The sequence below is a fragment of the Sorex fumeus genome, unplaced genomic scaffold (assembly GCF_029834395.1).
Source record: "Sorex fumeus unplaced genomic scaffold, SorFum_2.1 ptg000054l, whole genome shotgun sequence".
Lineage (NCBI taxonomy): Eukaryota > Metazoa > Chordata > Mammalia > Eulipotyphla > Soricidae > Sorex > Sorex fumeus.
Window position 1 is genome coordinate 6570030 of NW_026606111.1, and position 20240 is coordinate 6590269.

At 43.6% G+C, this 20240-nt stretch overlaps 1 protein-coding gene across 1 annotated transcript; it reads left to right on the forward strand.

Annotated features, from left to right (window-relative positions):
- Positions 1-3085: 3085 nt before the first annotated feature.
- On the forward strand, positions 3086-19863 carry PM20D2 (peptidase M20 domain containing 2). The gene is made up of 7 exons (XM_056125224.1): positions 3086-3541; positions 6066-6214; positions 8662-8804; positions 12518-12672; positions 16076-16211; positions 17697-17804; positions 18018-19863. The coding sequence occupies exons 1-7, from the start codon at positions 3086-3088 to the stop codon at positions 18170-18172; spliced, it is 1302 nt and encodes a 433-aa protein (XP_055981199.1). The 3' UTR covers positions 18173-19863.
- Positions 19864-20240: the final 377 nt, after the last annotated feature.

Here is a 20240-nt window from a genome sequence, read left to right on the forward strand (position 1 = left end):
GGAGAGCGAGAGAGAGCAAGAAGGGAGGCAAAGGAGGGATAGGGAGTGGGTAATTGGGGATGATGGGGAAACAGGGGACATAGGTGGGAAATGTACACTGGTGGAGGGATGGGTACTGGATCATTGTATGGCTGAAACCCAATTATGGACAACTTTGTAATGGTCTATCTCACAGACATTCAATTACAAATTTTTTTTAAAATAGTAATGTGGAGCTCATGTTCACTTCAATCAGCTTACTCAGTGACTGAATAAATAGCATTATTCCTACATTAGCACTGCAGCACTGTCCTCCCATTGTTCATTGATTTTGCTCGAGTGGACCCAGTAACGTCTCCATTGTGAGACTTGTTGTTACTGTGTCTGGCATATCGAATACATCACGGGTAGCTTGCCAGGCTTTGCCATGTGGGCAAGAGACTCTCAGTAACTTGCTGGGCTCTCCAAGAGGAGCAGAGGAATCGAACCCGGGTCGGCTGTGTCAGCCACGTGCAATGCAAATGCCTTAACCGCTGTGCTATCGCTCCAGCCCACTTCTACATTAAAAAAGAAAGACAAAAAAGTTTTGAGCTATTCTTTGTGTATTCACAAAATAAGTGTCGGCAGCTCTCTCTCACTGTTTGTGTTCGGTGGTCTGGGGTCACCTCCGTTCCCAGTCTTACAGCCTTAGTTATATCCCCAAATCATGAGGGGTTGGGGTTGCAATTACACATAGGTGTGGTTATGATCAACAAATGTAAAGTCCTTCCCTCAGGGGAAGCATCTTCTAGGATAAATTTTCATCCAGCAAGGTGATCTTCCTAAGGGCACAATACCATCTAGGGGTGTGTTTCTCCTTTTCTTTGTCCAACAACCATTTAAACATTCATCTTAATTCTACTTCTTAATAATATTAGTCATTTTGTATGGACACAGTAAGAGATATATTAATCTTATAGGGTGGCTCTCCTGGGGACATCTTGTTACAGATCCCAGACTACAGTGCTCAGGCCAGAGAGTCCTTCCTAATCCCAGCAGGGTCCTTGTCCAGTTGTTTCTCTTTGGATCATGACAGAATTTATCCATGACCATGCTCTTAACTTATAGTTAAGTATTATGACATTTGGCTTGCCCCACTTCAATGCCCCGGTAGCTCACAGCTTGCCCTGGGTCTATCCAGTCCCTTTGTCAGGATCCTGCTTTTGGGGTGCTAGGAAGTAAGGGCAACTGAGGCTTAGGTTGAGTATATATGACAGATGGCCAGGAGTAAATATTATTCAGATCAGTTAACTCCCATGTTACAAAAGCATAGCATTAACTGTCTTCCTATGTCTATACAAAAAGGACATTGCTCTGAAGTAAACTATGCAAAGGACATAAGGGAAGGGGAAAAGCAGTATTTCACTTACAAATACAAAATCCAGAGTCCTTAGAAGGATCTGACCTTACAAGTCACAGGGCCTGATTTGGGGATACAGGTGATTAACAGAGGAAGAGAGCACAAAGGAAAAGTTAAAGATAAACACAGAGGAATGGGAGTGCCTCAGGAGCAGTACATTGGGTGTAACCCAATAAACCTAAACTCCTTGGGGCAAGGGAGAAAGGACAAACCAAGGTTAAACCTAAAATGTTTAGAGCTATATTCCAACAATTCTTTCCATCAGAAGTTTCCCACCCTCAATGGGTGACCAACCCCCATCTCCATGCCCTTCCTGTTTCCTGACAGTCACGCCCATGAACTGCCTCTGGGCACCATTAAAGCGCATTAACAGCCATGATTCAGAGACTCACAAATGAATCCCAGAAGAGAACAGCACACAACAGAGATGCCTCCGGACCCCAAATATTGTCACTGTCACTGTCCTCCTGTTCATTGATTTGCTCAAGCGGGCCCAGTAACATTGTGAGACTTGTTACTGTGTCTGGCATATCGAATACGTCACGGGGAGCTTGCCAGGCTTTGCCGTGTGGGCGAGATACTCTTGGTAGCTTGCCGGGCTCTCCGAGAGGGGCGGAGGAATCAAAACCCCAAATATTAAAAAAAAAAATTTAGAATTCCAGGAGAGTGAGGCTGCTTTCATGTCCGCACGACATGTCACACTATTCATAACAAGCAATACAAGATAAATTATTTAGCATCTGTCTTTGGGGCAGGCTTGAGTGGTGGTGGGGAAATTCGAAATAATGGTGGTAGAAAGGTATAAAGATGGAGTGATTGGTGTTGAGATGTTACATGTAAAGAATTACTGTGAACAACTTTATTTAAATAAAATTCAGAAATTAAAATAAAAAGCAATGAATTCACACCTACTTCAATCAGCTTAATTATTGGCTGAATAAAAAGCAGTATTCATATATTTAAAAAAAATCTCTCCCCAGAAACACTAGATTCGTGTTTGATAAAAATAACTGTGTGCTGTAGACTTACCAAAATGACACGGAAAACTGACAAATTCAGGAGGAAACAGTCATGTTTGGTTCATTGTCTGGAGCAGAATGACATGCAGGAAGGAAACCAAATAAATCTGGGGAGTTGAATAAGGTTTCAAGGTCAAGATAATGGAGCTTAGAGGCGGGAGCGATAGCACAGCGGGAGGGCGTTTGCCTTCCAACTGGCAGACCCCGGTTCGATTCCCAACATCCCATATGGCCCCCTGAGCACCGCCAGGAGTAATTCCTGAGTGCAGGGCCAGGAGTAACCCCTGTGCATCGCCGGGTGTGACCCAAAAAGCAAAAAAAAAAAAGAAAAGAAAAAAGCAGCTTTGAATGAGCCTCAAGATTCATCCCCTCCTCCCCCAGCTCTCAAGCATCAGAGAGGCGGGGCACTTCCCGGGAGACTCTGGGGGCGGGCCCTGGAGTGGGGAGCGTGGGAGTGTGGGCGGAGCCTGGGACTCGGCCGCCGCGCGCAGCCTAGGTTCCCGGGCAGGGCGCGTGCACGCGCGCGCCGGCCGGGTACTCGGAGAGGGCGCGTGCGCGCGCGTCGGCCGGGTTCACGGGGAGGGGACGCGCGCGCAGGCGCAGGCGCAGGCGCACTGTCCCTCGGAAGCGCGCACCCGACCCGAGGCCGCGGGCAGGCCGAGCGTGCAGGGGCCGGTTCCCGGGCCAGATGGAGCCGGGAGAGGAGCAGCCCGCGGAGGGCGGATCCCCCGCCGGCTTCCCCGAGCTGGAGCGGCTGAAGGCGGGCGCCGCCGAGTGCATCGACGGCGCGGCTGCGCGTCTGGGCGCCCTGAGCCAGGCGATCTGGAGCCAGCCCGAGCTGGCGTACGAGGAGCACCACGCCCACCGGGTGCTCACGAGCTTCTTCGAGCAGGAGCCGCCGGCCGCCTCGTGGGCCGTGCGGCCGCACTACCTGCTGCCCACCGCCTTCCGCGCCGAGTGGGAGGCGCCGGCGGCCCGCGCGGCCCCGCACCCGCTGCGGCTGGGCTTCCTGTGCGAGTACGACGCGCTGCCCGGCCTCGGCCACGCCTGCGGACACAATCTGATCGCCGAGGTGGGCGCGGCGGCCGCGCTGGGCGTCAAGGGGGCCCTGGAGGCCGGCCCGGGGCCGGCCCCGCCCGTGAAGGTGAGGCGGGGCTCCCCGCGGGGCTTGGCGCTCCGCCCTCTCGTGCCGGTGCACGGGTGGCACCGAGCCGGGAGGCAGAGACCCCACCCCACTCCCGTGCCAGCTTTGCACGGGTGGCATCGAGCTGGGAGGCGCGGGACCCCAGGTGTCAGTCGTGCACGGGTGGCACCGAGCCGGGAGGCAAGGACCCCACCCGCACCCCCGTGCCAGTCTTGTACGGGTGGCACCGAGCTGGGAGACGCGGGACCCCAAGTGTCAGTCGTGCACGAGAGGCTCCGACCCGGAGGCGGGGACCCTCCCCCCCCCCCCGTGTCAGTCGTGCATGGGTGGCACCGAGCCGGGTGGCAGGGTCCTATCCCCCACCACCAGTGTGAGTCGTGCAAGGGTGGCACCGAGCCGGGAGGCACGGGACCCCAAGTGTCAGTCGTGCATGGGTGGCACCAAGCCGGGAAGCAGGAACCCCCCCTTCCCACGCCAGTGATAGTCGTGCACGGTGGCTCTAAGCCGGAAGGCAGGGAACCCCCCAGTGTCAATCATGCACGAATGGCACCGAGCTGGGAGGCAGGGATACAGTCCTCCAGTGCCAGCCTTGCACAGATGGCACCGAACCGGGGGGGGGGGGGGGAGGCATGGGACTCCCCTCCCCCCTTCTCAGTGTCCATTCGTGCACGAATAGTCGTGTCCGAGCGCTCGACACTTGGCCTATTTTTATGCTTCCCATCTCTCCTGTGCTTGTCGGTAGGGGAGTGGACGCTCGTTTTGGGGGGCGGTGGGGGGCGGTTGCAAAGTCTGGTCTTCTCAGACAGCGTTTCGGGGAAGAGATTGGAGGGCCTGAGCCGGTAGCAATCATTGCAGGGAGCGCATAGTCCCGAGCAAGCCCTGGCGTGTGGCCAAGGAGCTGCTGTGGCAGGGTTCTGTGGGGACAGGTGGGGCAGGGACCCCTGGAGTGGTGAGCAGTGCAGGGGGGTGAGGGCGCAGCGCGTTTTCCCTGCACACGCGCCGGTCCTTGAGTGACCCTTTCTTGACTTTCATGAGTTACCCCTGCCCTCTGCTGGATGCAATCTTCTGCCCTTCCGAAGAGAGCGACTAGAATCCGGTGTCTGGTGGTTTTGCACGTGACCTAAGATAGAGTCCTCGCCTTCCAGTTTAAAGGAAGGCAAATGATTTGAGGATCGTTTAGCCCATTTTTCCATTGTTGGTGAGGTGCCTGAGTTGGGAGTTTGTGTGTGTGTGTGTGTGTGACTTTTGCGTTTATTTGGTTTTTTTTTTTTTTGATTGGAGGGGTGGTACATCAGTTGGGAGTATCCTTCATTGCTTGACGCACTTGGAGAGAGCTGTAACCAGGTTTATGACAGGTTCCTCGCAGATTTAAATTTAAGACCTAAAATATAAAGAGATAAGGCTTAAGAGTACTGGGTGGTTTTTAGAGTGTGGGGGAACTTTTAAAGTGGGCAGGATTTTGGGAAACGTATCTGCTTCTAATTTTAAAAGGTAATGCCATTTTTCAGCAAGGTTATCTGCCTTACTGGAAATGGAATTTAATGTTGATTTCCTTTGCCCCAACTTTTTTTTTTTGGCAAGATTTTCAGCTTATCTCTTTGTGTTCTGAAACCTGATCTTGAAAATAGTTACCTATAATTTTTCTTTGCTTTAAAAACATTTTTTAAAAAAGAAGTTATATATCAAAGTTAAATGTTTATTCTGTAAAGTTCTCTTTTGTTTGATTAGGTATTTGATGACCCATAAATCTGCCTGGTTGACTGGTGGAATCGAATTAGTAAGTTTGTGTAACGGTTGGCCATTTTCACCCTGGTACTTAATGCTTTTCACAAAAGATAAGCTAGTTCAGACCTGTTGAGCTCAGTGAGCAGTCAAGTTCCAGCCTGAAGGTCTGGGCACCTAATCCTAGCTTTGCCTCAAGCCTTGCTCTGTGCCCAGCGACCCCCCCCCCCCCCATTATATTCCTGAAACATTTGTAGTAATGGTGTTGTCAGGTGCCCAAATTAAAACAAAACTATACCCAGCTCCCAACCTGAAGTTCAGATACAGCTCTTTGGCCCACCTCTCAGGGTTTTTGTGAGGATAGCTAATAGATAACTGGAAAGTTTCTTCTCTATAAAGCCCTTCTGAATAATCATTTACGTTCACTAGAAAGCTTAGTGGAGAAGAAACTGTCAGAAATAAGTCCTAAAGAATTTTGAGAAAAATGAGTACTGAGGATCTAGACTTTTTTTTTTTAATCCTTGCCATTAGTTAAAGAAAATAGTTATGAAATTAGGGAAAGTTTCCACAGTGGCTTTAGCTCTGCTTTGTACTGAACTGATTTGATAGTACACATTAACCCTTATGACAATTTAGCACCATATATTAATGCCCACTGCCTTAAAGGATTAGAACAAAACCTCCCTCCATATTTTAAAGAATTTAAGGTAGATTGTGATTATCAGGACACCTATTTGATTTTTTTTTTTCCTGCTAGGATTTTTTGCTGTTGTTTTGCTCTGATACAGGTATTTCCTTCTAGGTAATTGTCTTGGGAACCCCTGCAGAAGAAGATGGTGGTGGCAAAATTGATTTAATTGAAGCAGGGGCTTTTAAAAATCTTGATGTTGTTTTTATGGCTCACCCATCCCAAGAGAATGCGGCTTACCTACCTGATGTGGCTGAACATGAGTAAGTAATCAGCTTCTTAACGGAAAATAGGCTATAGAATACTTTTTTGTGTCATAACTGGAGACTGAAACTCCACATTTATAATTGAAAAAGCACACTGTAAGTCAGTGATGTGAGAGATGCCTTGCTTGATTTCCATGAAGTGGCACTTGACAGGACTCATAATTGAGGTTAATTATGGGCTTCCCAATTGGACTGTCAGTCTAACCTCTAGGAGAAGAAAACAGATAGACTGTGTTGACACTTGTGTTCTATTTTGAACGCTAAGTGATATGGCTGCTGGAATCTATCCCTTGATAGAGTGTAGCCTTTTCAGTGGGATAATTGGCGAGAGACAGCTCTGTATGACTTCGAACAAAAAAAAAAAAATGAATTATGTTCCCGAAAAAGAAATGCAGAAACAGTTTAGCTTTTGACTTTAGTGAAATCTACTGATCTGTGCTCCTCTGATTGTCTGGTGGTGAAATCCCTTTGTGTTGAAGAGCTCACTCATTTTTGGTACTTAGGAGGAAGCTCATTGAAGAGGCTCTAAAAAATACCAGAAATTTTGGTCCTGGTTACTATTGGTCTAAGTAGGGGGCATGGGGGGGTGTGAGAGAGAGAGAGAAAGAGAGAGAGAGAGACTTGAATGCAAAAGCGAAACACATGCCCCATTGGCAGTTCTTCAGGGACACTGTCCTCTCTGGTAACTGGGGAGTGACAGAGTGAGCCCAGCAGTGCCATTGGATACTGCCATCACTGCAGCTCTCAGCATCCTGCAAGGTCTGATTTTGGAGTGGGATTATTTTCTTTGTTCTGGGGTCTTCATCCCTTTTTTCTGGTGACAGGGGGACTCCCCAAATAATGCTCTAGGGATCACTCCTGATAACACTTGACTTGCTTGTGCAGCCCTGGGTAATTCTGGATGCTACAGGGCTGCTTTTCTCTCTCTCTCTCTCTCTTTCTCTTTTCTTTTTGGGTCATACCCAGTGATTCTCAGGGGTTTCTCCTGGCTCTGCACTCAGGAATCACTCCTGGCGGTGCTGAGGGGACCATATGGGATGCTGGGGATCGAACCCAGGTTGGCTGTGTACAAGGCAAACACCCTCTCCACTGCGCTATTGCTCCTGCCCACCCCCCTGCTGTTTTTTTTTTTTAAATAGGTGAGTTCTGTGGTGCTTGGGGGCCACCAGGGCTACATAGTAGAGGGCGGGGACTTGTGGTGCTAGGGCTAGAACCCAGGAGCATACAGCGTTTGTCCTTCAACACTTTGAGTGATCTGCCTGGCCTATACTTTATTCTTAGAATTAGCATGTCTTCAAAAATTATTTCTTATCAGTTTATTTAAGCTATTTTTGTTTGTTCATAAGCCATCCTCTGTGGTTTGTTCATAAGCCATACCCTAAGCTGTGCTCAGATCTTACTCCTAGCTTTTTTTTTTAATTTTGGCTTTTTTTAGGTCACACCCTGTAAGAATTACTCCTAGCGGTGCTCAGGGAACAATATGGGATGCTGGGGATCAAACCCTGGTCAACCGAGTAGAAGACAAACACTCAACTCACTGTCCTGTAGCTCTAGCCCCACTCCTGGCTTTTTGTTCAGAAATCACTGCTGACAGGGGTCATAGGACCATACAGGGTACCAGGATTGATCCTGAGTTTGCCACGTATAAGGCAAGCACTCTACTCACTATACTATCACTCTGGCCCCTGTGACCTTTAAACTTTTTTTGGGGGGGATCAGGGAGATAGTATGGGAGTTAAGGTGCTGGCCTTGCATATAGACTGCCTATGGTCATCTAAGTACCACTAGAGGTGACCCTAAATCACCACCACTCTCTAAATGTTCTTTAAAAATATAGTAGTGCTGTGCAGATAACCTGAAATGGAACAATTTATAAAGGTATTTCATAGGTGCTTTGCAACATTAGTAAAATATTGATCAAGAACAACTTATCTTAATGCTAAAGTAGCTTGCATTTTAAATGTAATCTGATTTTCAGAGGTTATCTTTTTCTGTCTTTTTCTGTCTTTTTTCCTCTCTTTTTCACCTTCTGCAGCTTACTATAGAATAATACCGAGATTTTTCTGGACCTCTGATGCAGAACTATCACAGTGCAATGTATGGGAGACAGGAGCCCTTTCTGTAATTCAGTACTTGCTATGTTACTGGATGTTAGACTGAGTTGAATTCTGTTTGAATTTAATGTGGCTGGGGGTTGATTGAACAGAGTTCTCTTTTGGAAATTGAACAGAGTTCTCTTTGGGTCAGTCACTGTGTTATGTAATAATAGCTACAACTGACTCAAAAATAACTCTTAATTGCTCCAGAGGGTTTCTAGATTTAAAAAGTCCGGTAGTGGGAACTTCTTTTGAATAGCGTAGCTGGGTAATTTTTAACTACCTATTAGAATTCTCTTCCTTTAGCAGTGTTGGAAAAATCATTTGCACTGATTTCTCATTTCTCAGTGTGACGGTGAAATTCTATGGAAAAACAGCCCATGCTGCTGCTTATCCCTGGGAAGGAGTGAATGCCTTAGACGCTGCAGTTCTTGCCTACAACAATATATCTGCACTGAGACAGCAGATGAAGCCAACCTGGCGGGCTCATGGTATGGGTGCCAAGCCCCTGTGTAACAGATGGTACTTACTGTGTTTCTAAGCATCACATTTGAACTGTCTTAGGAGTATCCTGAAATGAAAATGGACATTTTCAAATATTCGTCAGTAGGTGACTAGGATATTATCTATAAGGGTGAGATGCTAATCAGGATAATGTAAAAGTTGAAATGGTCATTTTTCTTCCATTTTTTTCTTTTTTGGGGGGTGGAGGGGTTGCATCTCGGAGTGCTGAGGGCTTATTCCTGGCTTTGAACTCAGGGAAGGGATCATTCCTGGCAGTACTTGGAGGACCAGATGGGGTGCGGGGAATCCAACCCAAATTGGCTGCATGCAAGGCAAATGCCTTTCCCAATATACTATCGCGTTAGTATAGTATATCACCTGGAATGGTCATTTTTTCATTTTAAGAATGGCTTCATACTTCCTGTAGGTATTTGAAAGTTAAAACTTGCTTTTCCAGTCTCATTTTCTCAGGGGTTAATAGTTTTTTAAAATTTTCTCAATCAAAAAAGTATTATGAGTATTAAGTTTATTTATGTCAAGTACTGTTGACCCTGTTATATATATATATATAATTTTATATATATAAATTTTATATATATATAATTTTATATATATATATATAAACCCCTGAGCATCACTGGGTGTTACCCAAAACAAAACAAAAGCCTCATGGGGGGAGGGGAAGCATTTATCTGGTAGTACCCAAAGAATATATATATATATATATATATCATGTTTTTTTTTTATTTTGGGTCATACCTGGCAATTCACAGGGGTTATTCCTGGCTCTGCACTCAGGACTCACTCCTGGCGGTGCTTGGGAACCATATGGAATGCTGGGACTCAAACCCGGATCAGCCGCGTGCAAGGCAAACGCCCTACCCGCTGTGCTATCACTCCAGCTTCTGAGTAATATTTTTTAAAATATACATACATAATAAAGTCCTGTCTTGAAAGTGTTTTTAGTTTATTTCTTTGTGATTTGGGAAACAAATTTTTATTTATTTAGGTTTTTGGGTCACACCTGGCAGTGCTCAGGGCTTACTTCTAGCTGAGCACTCAAGAATCACTCCTGGTGGGCTCTGGAGACCATATGGGGTGCCAGAGATTGGACCTGGGTTGGCCACATGCAAAGCAAGTGCCTTGCCCTCTGTACTATTGCTCCAGCCAAATATATATATATATACATATATATATATATTTAATGTTTTTTAGTGAAACACCAGTTGTAGATTTACAAATTTTTGTGCTTGGGTTCAGTTATACAATGATTGAGTACCCATCCCTCCACCAGTGCCCATTTTCCACCACCACTGATCCCAGTATCCCTCGCACCCCTCATCCCCTCCATCCCACCTTGCCTCTGTGACAGGGCATTCCCTTTTGTTACCCAGATGAATGCAATCTTTCTGTCTGTCCCTTTCTTTCTAACTCATTTCTCTTAGCATACTTTCCATGTAGTACCACTTATATGTAAATTTCATGACTTCATCTTTTCTAATAGCTACATAGTACTCCATTGTAGATGTACCAAAGTTTCTTTAACCGGTTATCTGTTCTTGGGCACTCAGGTTTTTTCCAGATTCTGGCTTTTGTAAAGAGTGCTGCAATGAACAAACAAGTGCAGATGTCACTTCGACTATACTTTTTTGCCTCTCTGGGATATATTCCCAGGAGTGGTATTGCTGGGTCAAATGGGAGCTCAATTTCTAATTTTTTGAGAACCGTCCATATTGTTTTCCAAAAGTAGCCCTATATATATATATTTTTTGCTTTTCAGGTCACACCTGGCGATGCTCAGGGGTTACTCCTGGCTTTGCACTCAGGAATCACTCCTGTCAGTGCTCAGGAGACCATATGGGATGCTGGGAATCGAACCCGGGTCGGCTGCGTGTGAGGCAAACGCCCTACCTGCTGTGCTATCACTTCAGCCCCCCAATATATTTTTAATATCTGCTTTTTACCTGGTTTTGCTGCAAGTAAAGAATTTTGCAGTTTCATTATAAATTGAAATCATTTTGTAATGCATTTTTACCAATTTGTTTTCACTTTAAACACTGTGGTTTAAAAAGTTGCTCATGATGATTTATTACAGATATTCAGTATTCCAAGCCCAGTCCTACCACCTCTGTGACCTTCTCTCTACCACTTTCTTAACCACCCTTCAAGCATACCCCATAGTAGGCCCCAAATAATTTATTTTATATTGCTTGTTATAATTTCTTGCCTTTGTTTCTTTAAAAGGACAAAAAAATATGTAGAAATAATACATTTTAAAAGTAGGCTTGTATAAAAACAGATTTCCATTTATTGCCTTAGTTATTACTTGTAAATAGATAGATCCCAATTCTTTGGGTACTACCAGATAAATGCTTCCCCTCCCCCGCCCCCATGAGGCTTTTGTTTTGTTTGGGGTAACACCCAGTGATGCTCAGGGGTTTTCGTGACTCTACTTTCAGGAATTACTCCTGGAGTGCTCGGAGGACCACATGGGATCCTGGGGATTGAACCCGGGTCAGCCACATGCAAGGCAAGCGCCCTCTCTCCTATATTACCTATACCACTAGTCCCCAGATAAATGCTTAAAACATTTTTTTATTATTGTTGTGGTTGGAGAGATATACAGCAGGAAGGGCGTTTGTCTTTGCTTGCAGCTGACCCAGGTTCGATCCCTTGAACACGACTCCATATGGTTCCCCCAAGCCTTTCAGGAGTGGTATCCAAGTGCAGATGGTTATTTTTTTGTTTGGGGGCCATACCTGGTGGTGTTCAGGGCCACTCCCAGCTCTGTGCAGGGGACTTGCTCCTGGCAGTGCCAGGGGAGTGTGCAGCGCTGGAGACTAGGCAAGGGCGTCCCAGGCCAGGGGCACCCACATGCGCTCAGCTCTCTGAGTTGTTTCTCCAGCATCGTAAGTGCGCATTTTTATTTTATTTTATTTTTTGCTTTTTGGGTCACATCCTGCAATGTTCAGGGGTTACTCCTGGCTTTGCACTCAGGAATCACTCCTGGCTTTGCACTCAGGAATCACTCCTGGCTGTGCTCAGGGGACCATATGGGATGCTGAGAATCGAATCTGGGTTAGTCGTGTGCAAGGCGAACACTCTACCCGTGGTGCTATTGCTTCAGCCCCGTAAGTGCGCTATTTTGACAGCTGATTTTGACTGTATTTTCTAGAAAGAGTAAGATACTACCAAGTTTATTTTTTGTAGTTTTATAAAAGTTTGTTTATAATCAGGAATCATAGTTATTGACACATAAATACAGATAGACTGGAGTATACATTCGATTATTTCACTTTTTGTTTATCAGCATGAAAGTACTACCATACATAGAAATATTCATTGAACAACATTGCCAAAGTTTTTGTAATATCTATAAAATCTAACATATATGTATACATACATATACATACATACATACATACACACACACACACACATATGCTTTTTTGGTCACACCTGGCAATGCTTAGAGGTTACTCTTGACTTCACTTAGAAATTACTCCTGGCGGTACTCAGGGGACCATATAAGGATGTTAGGGATTGAATCCAGGTCAGCCACATGCAAGGCAAGTGCCCTACCCACTGTACTATCACTCCAGCCCTTCTTTATGAACATAATTGGCTAGGAAACATGATGGGTGTATTTAAGTTTAAAGAAATTGTTTCCAAATTTCCGATAATTTGGTTCTTTTCTTAGGTATAATAAAAAATGGTGGAGTAAAGCCTAATATCATTCCCTCTTATACGGAATTAATGTATTACTTCCGTGCCCCCTCAATGAGAGAACTTCCAGTTCTGACCAAAAAAGCAGAAGATTGCTTCAGAGCTGCAGCTTTGGCCACAGGGTGCACGGTAAGACTCCTCATCTCTCATCCCTGCAGTTTCCTGAGTGCCAGGACTTGAACCCAGTGCCTGGTTTATTCTCTCTCTGTCTCTCTCTCTCTCTCTCTCTCTCTCTCTGTCTCTCTTCTCTCTCTCTTTCTCTCTTCTCTCTCTCTGTCTCTCTTTCTGTCTCTCTCTCTCCTCTCTTTTCTCTCCTCTCTGTCACTCTTTCTCTCTTTCTGTGTCTTTGTTTTTGGGTCACACCTGGTAATTCTCAGGAATCACTCTTGGCTCTTCACTAAGAAACTCTTGGCAATGCTCAGGGGACCATATGGGGTGCCAGAGATTGACCTGTCTTGGGTGCATGCAAGGCAACCACCCTACTACTATCACTCTGGCCCCTGTACCCCCCAAAATTTTAAAGAATATATCTCAGTTGTAAGCAGAGCTATATATATGGGATGTACACATATATATGTGTATGTGTATATATATGCATATATGTGCGTGCTATGAAATATATTTATATTTGATAGGATATATATATCTACAAATATATACTATCAGATATACTATCAAATATCATTAAAAAAGCATAGATATTTGTTACGTTAGACTGACTTGCTTCTTTTTTTATTTGATAGTCTATTGAATATATAAAATGAGTTGGCTGAGTAGTGTTAAAGCCTTGAATTCACCTTCATTCTGCTGAATGCCTGCGTAGGGCAGATAAGTCATTCAATTCACTGTAATTAGAGTATTTCTGATGCTGCTGACCTCCAGCTCCTGTCCTTTTGTTTGGTTGGTTATATCCTTATTGGCAGGATTGTGTTTATATTTTTAGAATTGTTCTGTATGACTTCTCAGAAGGAAATTTATGACAAAATACAACTTTAGTGATGTTACAGAGATACGTTGGTAGTGATGCAAATGTTTTGCTAGGGATGGACTGGGGATGTAACTTATTCTTGTACCACAAAGAAGAAAAACCAAAAGCAATATGTGGTTTGCTGGAATGGAAGTAAAAAGATGCCAAAGTTATTAAAGAGATTTTATGGAATTCAGTCCTAAAGTCATTTAATGATTGGGTACCTGTCATGTCGGGTATGTAGTGAGATTAGAAGTTTCAGAATTGCATAGACTGAATCTTGTCTGTAGGAAGCTTGTCATTTGGTTGGAGAGACAGGATCTGGCTTTATACCCCTTACCCTTTGGGTTTATAACTTTTAGAAACATCATTTAATGATTCTGGGGCACCATTTTCCCATTTGGAAGAGGAAGATAATAGATGCTCTCAGGATTCTTCTGATAAATGAGATAATGTTAGGGCTTAGTCCTCAGACATAGCATCTTATTTTTTTCTGTCCTGAGACGGGCGTGTAGAATTGATTCCCGAAGGAAGGTTAGCCTTTATTGAATGAAACTTGCTTAGAAAGATGTTAAAGGAGAGGAAGAAAGGAAATACAGGCTCAGGAGGGAACATGGCGTTTCTCCAGAGTGCAAAAAGCTTACAAAGAGACATAGAGACAAGCAAGATACATGTTCAAACAAGAACGTGGGCTTAAGAGCAAACCAGGGATCATAAAATTTATATTAACAATATTTCACAGTAGCAGTGATTTTCCTTTTTGTTTGTTTTGGGTTTTGGCCACACCTGGTGGTACTTAGGGGCTCCGGGTTATGGTGCTCAGTGATCTCGTCTTTTGATTCTTCTGTGGTTCTGGGTTCAAATCTGGGCCTCCTGCATGCAAAATGTGCACTCAGTCTCTTAAGCAGCCTGTCCAGCTCAGTAGCAGTGATTTCCAAAGTTCACATCCAGTGCCCGGAGGGTTTTAAGAAATTAAACATTTCATTTCCTTATTTACAAATGTTAAATAATTATAAAATAAATTTTGAGCTAGTATTGCCTAATACCTTAAAGTATAATATTTGCATAGCTTGCGGGTCATTGTTACTGGACTTAAATCTATATTTTAATTACTCTTTTAATAACTTTTTTTTTACATTTTCTCTTTTGTTCTTTTTTCTTTTTTAGTTGAATCATAATGAGATACACAGCTACAAAGTTGTTCATATTGGGTTTCAGTGATACAATGTTCCAACACCCCTCCCTTCACCAAAGTACATTTCCCGCCTGCATTCCCCAGCGCCCCTCGCCCCCCCCCCCCACACACTGAGTCTGGTCCTTCTCTCTCTCCTCTTTCTCTCTTTCTCTCCCTACCTCTTTCTCCCTTTCTTTTGGGCATTACAGTTTGCAGTACTGATACTGAAAGTTTATCATGTATATCCCTTTACCTACTCTCAATGCTCAGTTCTTGTCCAGAGTGATCATATCTAACTTTTTATACTTTTCATATTCTGACTTAGTATTATCTGATTATCAATGAACATGATTATTTTTTTTAGTGGGATTTGTACCTGATTTTGCATAGGGCTTCCAGCTTTGCTTAGGGATCATTCCTGGTAGGACTTGGGGAACCATCCAGGGGATTGGGAGTTGAATCTGATACAGTCTCATGCAAAGCAAGTACCTTACCTGCTATACTATTGTTCCAGCATCTACTATTTTTAACTTAGATGTTGCTAAGAATAGAAGCAATGTCTTTTTACAATTTTATAATTGACTTTAACTAATATCATTGGTAATTAGTTTCAGAGAATAATTCCTCTCGATTTCATCAAGGTTAAATCTGTAAATCTTAGCGGGCACATATAAACTACTTTTGTTTTTTCATACATTGAAATTAATAATTAAATAAAGACCATGGTAAACTCTTTGCCCTTATAAATCACCTTTCTCTCTAGGGTGTCCTTGTATTTTTCAGATAAATGTCTGTTGTTGGTTTGAATATTAAACATTAGGAAAGCTTAATTTCTTTCATTTAGAGACTGTAGCCTATAGTACTGTTTCATCAGTGTGGTTTTGCTTGCATGTGCCAAATAAATTGGACATTATTCTAGCTTTCTCCACACCCTGTTTAGATGACTGAGTTTAAATTCACCAACTAGTAGAGCTCAGTGACATGGGTGTGATGATGATTATGATATATATACACACAAAGGAGGACCATAGAAATAATACAGTGGGTAGGGTGCTTGCCCTACATGTGGCTGACCTGGGTTCAAGTCCCCACACCATGTTTGGTCCTCTGAACTCAAGAGTGATCCTTAAGTATAGCGCCAGTAATAAGTTTTGAGCATTGTCTGGTTATGGCCCCAAAGCAAAGAAAAATAAAAAATTTAAAGGAGATAGGGTTTTAGAACTCTAATAGAAAATAGAGATATTGTTAAGGTAAAAAAATGAATAGAATTTTTATTTGGAAGGGGGGACTAGGCCTACTTTAAGTGTCTCTCTGTTAAAGAGCTATTACAATCTTAAAAGTTAGTGAATTTGAGTCTTTCATGTCAGATTGTTTTATGTTTTTTTAACTAGGTAGAAATTAAAGGTGAAGCACATGATTATTACAATGTTCTTCCCAACAAGAGCCTTTGGAAAGCCTACATGGAAAATGGAGAAAAGCTCGGAATAGATTTCATTTCAGAAGAGGCAATGTTGAATGGTCCTTCAGGTAATTACATTCTTTCATACATATTGAGCTGTTTGAGAAAGAGAAATAACTTTTTTTTTTGAGTGTCCTTGAAGGCAGGGAGGTGCAATTAATGTTTTCAATTTCTTGTGAATTTAATGGTTAGGGGAAAGACACCAACAGTGGGGGAAAGATAGTACCAGGTGGTTAAATTACAGAATTCAGAAATGGGTGTCTAGAATTAGCAGTTCAGAATTTGGAAGAAGGCATATGTTCGTAGTATGTTAGAATTGGTCTCCTGTGATGTGTAAAGGCTGGAGGGGAGAGTATGGTTACCCATTTGTAGACTTGTATGTAAAGAGAGTTTGTATGACATGATGCAAATATAAACAAAAAAAGAACACTTTGGTAAATGTAGAATGTCAGATGAACAGATTACTTTTTTAGCAATCGTCCACCTTTTCCACATTATATCTATGTCTGGTATTTAAATTTGCTCAGTTCAGTTTTTAATTTTCCAGAATTTTAATTCATTTTGATTACAATAAGTAGGGTACCCAGTATATAATTACATAGGACATTTTTTAGTCTCTGAAAAGTAATGACTATGAGAATGTAATCATAAATGAATTAGAGGTTTTGTAGGATTTTTTTTTTTCCTTTTAAAGGTTTGTTACTGAGCTGGAGAGATACCTGAGTGCCTGATTGCATGTAGGAGGCTGAGTCTAGTCCCTCGCACCAACTGGCACCCCAGGCACTACCAGGAGTGATCCTTGAACATGGAGCTGGGAGTAACCCATAAGCACCACCAGGTGTGGCCCAGACCTCCACTCCCCAAAATAAATAAAGGCATAGGGCCTGAGAGATAGTCCAGCAGGTAGGGCACTTGCCTTACGTTGGCCCACCTGGGTTCAATCCCCAGCATCCTATCTGGAGTGATTCCTGAATGTGGAGCCAGGAGTAATTCCCTGAGCATCACTGGGTATGACTTAAAAAACCATAAATAAATAAAGGCATGTTACTAATATATTTTAATGTTAGGGATATCTCTCTCCAAATACAATAGATTCAAATTGAAAAGAATATGGTGCTATAAATAGAGTTTTTATATTGAGATAAGGAATTTGAAAGAAAAAGCAGAATATGTTGGGTAGATATAAACTATTACATTTGAATCACTTAGAGAATTTCTAAGTAGAGCTCTCTGGCAGCTTATTAAAGATACTCTAGGTTGGAGAGGTAGGGTCTGTTGATGTGTGTAAGGTCATCGGGAATGTGGGTGGTGAGGTTGCCCAGAGCACCAGGAGGGAGAATCCCAGTGGTGAAGCGTCCCCTGCTCTAAGGAGATGGGTGGAAGCAGCAGCCCTGAAACAGTGGTCAGACAGGCAGAGGAGCCTGGGAATTCAAAGGAGTAGGAAATTTCTAGAAGGGAGGGAGCAGGAACCGGCGTTGGCTCCCATGGAGATGGAGTGAGAGACATATGATCTAGTGTAGAAATCCATGGGCTATCTTTTTTATTTTTCCAAGGATCTACTGATTTTGGAAACGTCAGTTTTGTAGTTCCTGGGATTCATCCTTATTTCTCCATTGGATCTAGTGCCTTAAATCACACAGAGCAGTACACTGCAGCTGCAGGTAAGTGATCCTGGGTGCGGCGGTTCTGGCCTGGGCTCTCTTTTGTAGTGGGGGCTCCCTTGTGTTTGGTTGGGTCTGTTATTTCATTGTCTAACATCCCCTCCAAGGACTGTACTCACGCCACTGTAGGGGGCAACTGGAGAAGCAAATTAAACCCGGAAATCGATCAATCGATTCTTAATGATTCACGGTGGATGTATATTTATGTTTTAGGATCGCAGGAAGCCCAGTTCTACACTTTGCGCACAGCCAAGGCCCTGGCAATGACTGCATTGGATGTTATTTTTAAACCAGCATTACTGGAGAGAATCCGAGAAGACTTTAAATTGAAACTTCAAGAAGAGAACTTCTTAACCACAGTGGACTGACGAAAGATTTAGGAACTGCTTCTGGATTAAGTCACAAACCTTTTTGTCCCTCTCATTTTTTTTTTTAAATGAAAGAGGAGGGCATGTGTGTTCTTTTGTCCTAAAGGATCCAGATACTTCACTCTGAGAAGTAACGGCAGGGTGTGGGGAAAGCACATGACCTCATAGACAAAACGAAATTTTCACAAATCTCATTTTGTTGGAGTTGCAATAATTCAGATCAAGCTTATGATGGATTTCTTCTTACCCCCTCTTTCCTCCTGTGCCAGGAATTGAACTCAGGGCATATGCTGGTATTTCTTAACCTGTGGATGCATGGTTCATTATCATAGTGATGATATTTCATAAATCCATGTTTGTATTTCAAAAGAGTCACGCCTTATATTTCAAGCCTTATATTCAGAATTGACACATGGAAAAATACTTTGGCACTGGTGGCAAAATGGTTCTGTGGTTTTAAGATTTGTGTTTTGATTTAGTCCTGATGTTAGGGAAATTTTATTTTAATTACCCGGCTATTTCTATATTGGTCTAGAGCAGCTTTTCTTAACCTTTCATCCGTGGACAGGACCCGGCCTACTAGGTCCACGGATCCAGTACACTGTGGACCTGTGGTTGAAGCCCACTGGTCTAGAGGATCATAAAAGTAGGTTTTGGGGTTTTTTGTTTTTTTTAAATCATACAAGTAGTTTTTCTCTAAATCATAAAAGTAGGCTTTTTTTTATACCTGTGGACAGGATTTTACCTGTTGACCGACACACAGATCTGGTTATAATGTGAATCAGTGGATGAAGCTCACTGGTTTTGAGAATCATAAAAGGAGTTGTTTGGTTTGGTTTGGTTTAGTGTGTGTGTGTGTGTATGTGTGTGTGTATGGGTGGGGAGGGAGGGGGTTAGATATCCAAATTGCTGTAGAAAACTCAAAACTCAAATGTAAAAAAATACTTTAGTTTTAATATTTGAAGGAGTATGAACATGTATTTTTTTTTAAAAAAAAGACATGTTTTTTAACATTTGAAGGAGTGTGAAAGTGTTCTTTAAAAAAATAAAATTAGGTGCCCTTCCCACCCTGCGGAGGCCGAGAGTTGCCCCCCATGAGCGGCTCTCTGGCAAGGCCATGGCCGCAGAGGCACATGAACCTAATTTGGAGCCCAGGAGCCCAGCAGCTTTCGGCAGAAATGTGAATGGACTAGCATTGAACTATGGCGCTTATGCCCCTCCTCCCCCCAGGGAAAGGGTGTCTGTCTCTTCCACCTCCCCCCACCCCCCACCTAGCACGGTGGCCGCTGCCTCAGAGCTTATTGGACAGCCAGGTATGAGCCGGTGGTGATGGGGCAACTGCAGCCTCATGGGATGGGGAGCAGAACTGGCACGACCTGCCCCACCCTGCTGAGGCTGAGAATTGCCCCCCACGAGCGGCTCTCCGGCAAGGCCAAGGCCCCAGAGGCACACAAACCAGTCTCATAACTATGCGGCTTTTGGCAGAAATCCCTCCAGACTTAATTAGTAAAATGTCAGAAATCCAAAATCATATGATCTTCATAACCAGCAATAAAAAGCAAATTATTTCACAATGCCTTTCAACAGGTCTGATTGTTGGGGGGAAATTCCAGATAATGTGTATCTTTTGTCGAAATAATGTAATCAAAGTAGAGAGAGAGTTAAGTGGAAATCATCTGCCTCACAGGCATCCGGAGAGGTGGGATGGGGGGTATATTGGGCTTCTTGGTGGTGGAAAATATGCACTGGTGAAGGGATGGGTGTTTGATCATTGTATGACCGAGACTTAAACCTGAAAGCTTTGTAACTTTTCTCATGGTGATTCAATGAATTAATTTAAAAAATAAAATTAGGATGAACTCTGAGTAGTAGTATTAAAGTTCTGTTTCTAATCTAATATTACATAATGGAGGCGGGGGGAAGGGTTGAACTGGACTCTTCCTGGAAGGTTTTTTGATTAGTTCTAAGTGTTTTAAAAGGACTCTCTGGGAATCAGTGACTCTACCAAGTAAAGCACCATCCTCTGCTCCTGACTCAACTTCTGTCCCAGACCTGGGGCCCTCTGCCA